Source organism: Microtus ochrogaster, unplaced genomic scaffold (assembly GCF_000317375.1).
Source record: "Microtus ochrogaster isolate Prairie Vole_2 unplaced genomic scaffold, MicOch1.0 UNK14, whole genome shotgun sequence".
Taxonomy (NCBI): Eukaryota; Metazoa; Chordata; class Mammalia; order Rodentia; family Cricetidae; genus Microtus; species Microtus ochrogaster.
Genome location: NW_004949112.1, coordinates 1845493 through 1846292, shown reverse-complemented (window position 1 = coordinate 1846292; position 800 = coordinate 1845493). Strand labels below are relative to the sequence as shown.

The 800-nt window shown below is 48.9% G+C and overlaps 1 protein-coding gene across 3 annotated transcripts in view; it reads right to left on the bottom strand.

The window, feature by feature from the left end:
• The window catches only part of Snrnp70 (small nuclear ribonucleoprotein U1 subunit 70), a 25455-nt gene that overhangs the window by 20265 nt on the left and 4390 nt on the right, over positions 1–800 (bottom strand). For all 3 annotated transcript variants that reach the window (XM_013353668.2, XM_005366806.3, XM_005366807.3), the window contains one exon: positions 30–92. In XM_013353668.2, the coding sequence (XP_013209122.1) occupies positions 30–92 (63 nt within the window). The remainder of the gene's footprint in view (positions 1–29; positions 93–800) is intronic.

Genomic DNA, 800 nt, shown 5'->3' with positions numbered 1-800 from the left:
GGGGGGGGGGAACAAAACAAAAAACATACCTTTCTCTCCATGCGTTCCTCCCGGGTTTCTGCCCTTGTTGGAGGAGGGGCATCTCGAGGGTCCTAGAAACAAGAAAGGTGAAGGAATATAGCAAGGCACACAAACAAGGCAAAGACTCTCAGTTCCCGTGTAAACAGAAGACAGAGGGTAAAAATGTGGTATGTTCCATGGACCAGTGCTGACGAGACTATTGCAGATTGGTGGCAAGGGCAATATAATAAAAATCCCCACCAGCCCAGGCGGTGCTGGCGTATGCCTTTACTCCCAACACTTAAGAGGCAGTGGTAGAGGCAGGGGGATCTCTGTTAGATCAAGACCAGCATGGTATACAGAGCTAGTTCCAGGGCAGCTAGGGCTGTTACAGAGAAACTGTCTGGAAAAAAAAACAAAACAAAAACAAACAAAACAACAACAAACCTCCACTTGGTGGTAGAGGTGCATTATTTTAATCCCAGAATGTGGTTTCAAGGCCAACCTGGTGTGCAGAGTTGAGAGCCAGGACAGCCCAAGTAACTTTGTGTCTACTGCATGAACATGCGTGTGTGTGTGTGTCCTTCAATCCTAGCACTTGGGAGGCAGAATCTCTGCGAGTTTGAGGCCCATGTGGTCTACAAAGCAAGTTCCAGGATAGCTAGGGCTACAATGAAAAATCCTGTCTCAAAAATAAATGAAACAGGCCAGGCGGTGGTGGTGCACGCCTTTAATCCCAGCACTTGGGAGGCAGAGGCAGGCGGATCTCTGGGAGTTCGAGGCCAGCCTGGTCTACAAGA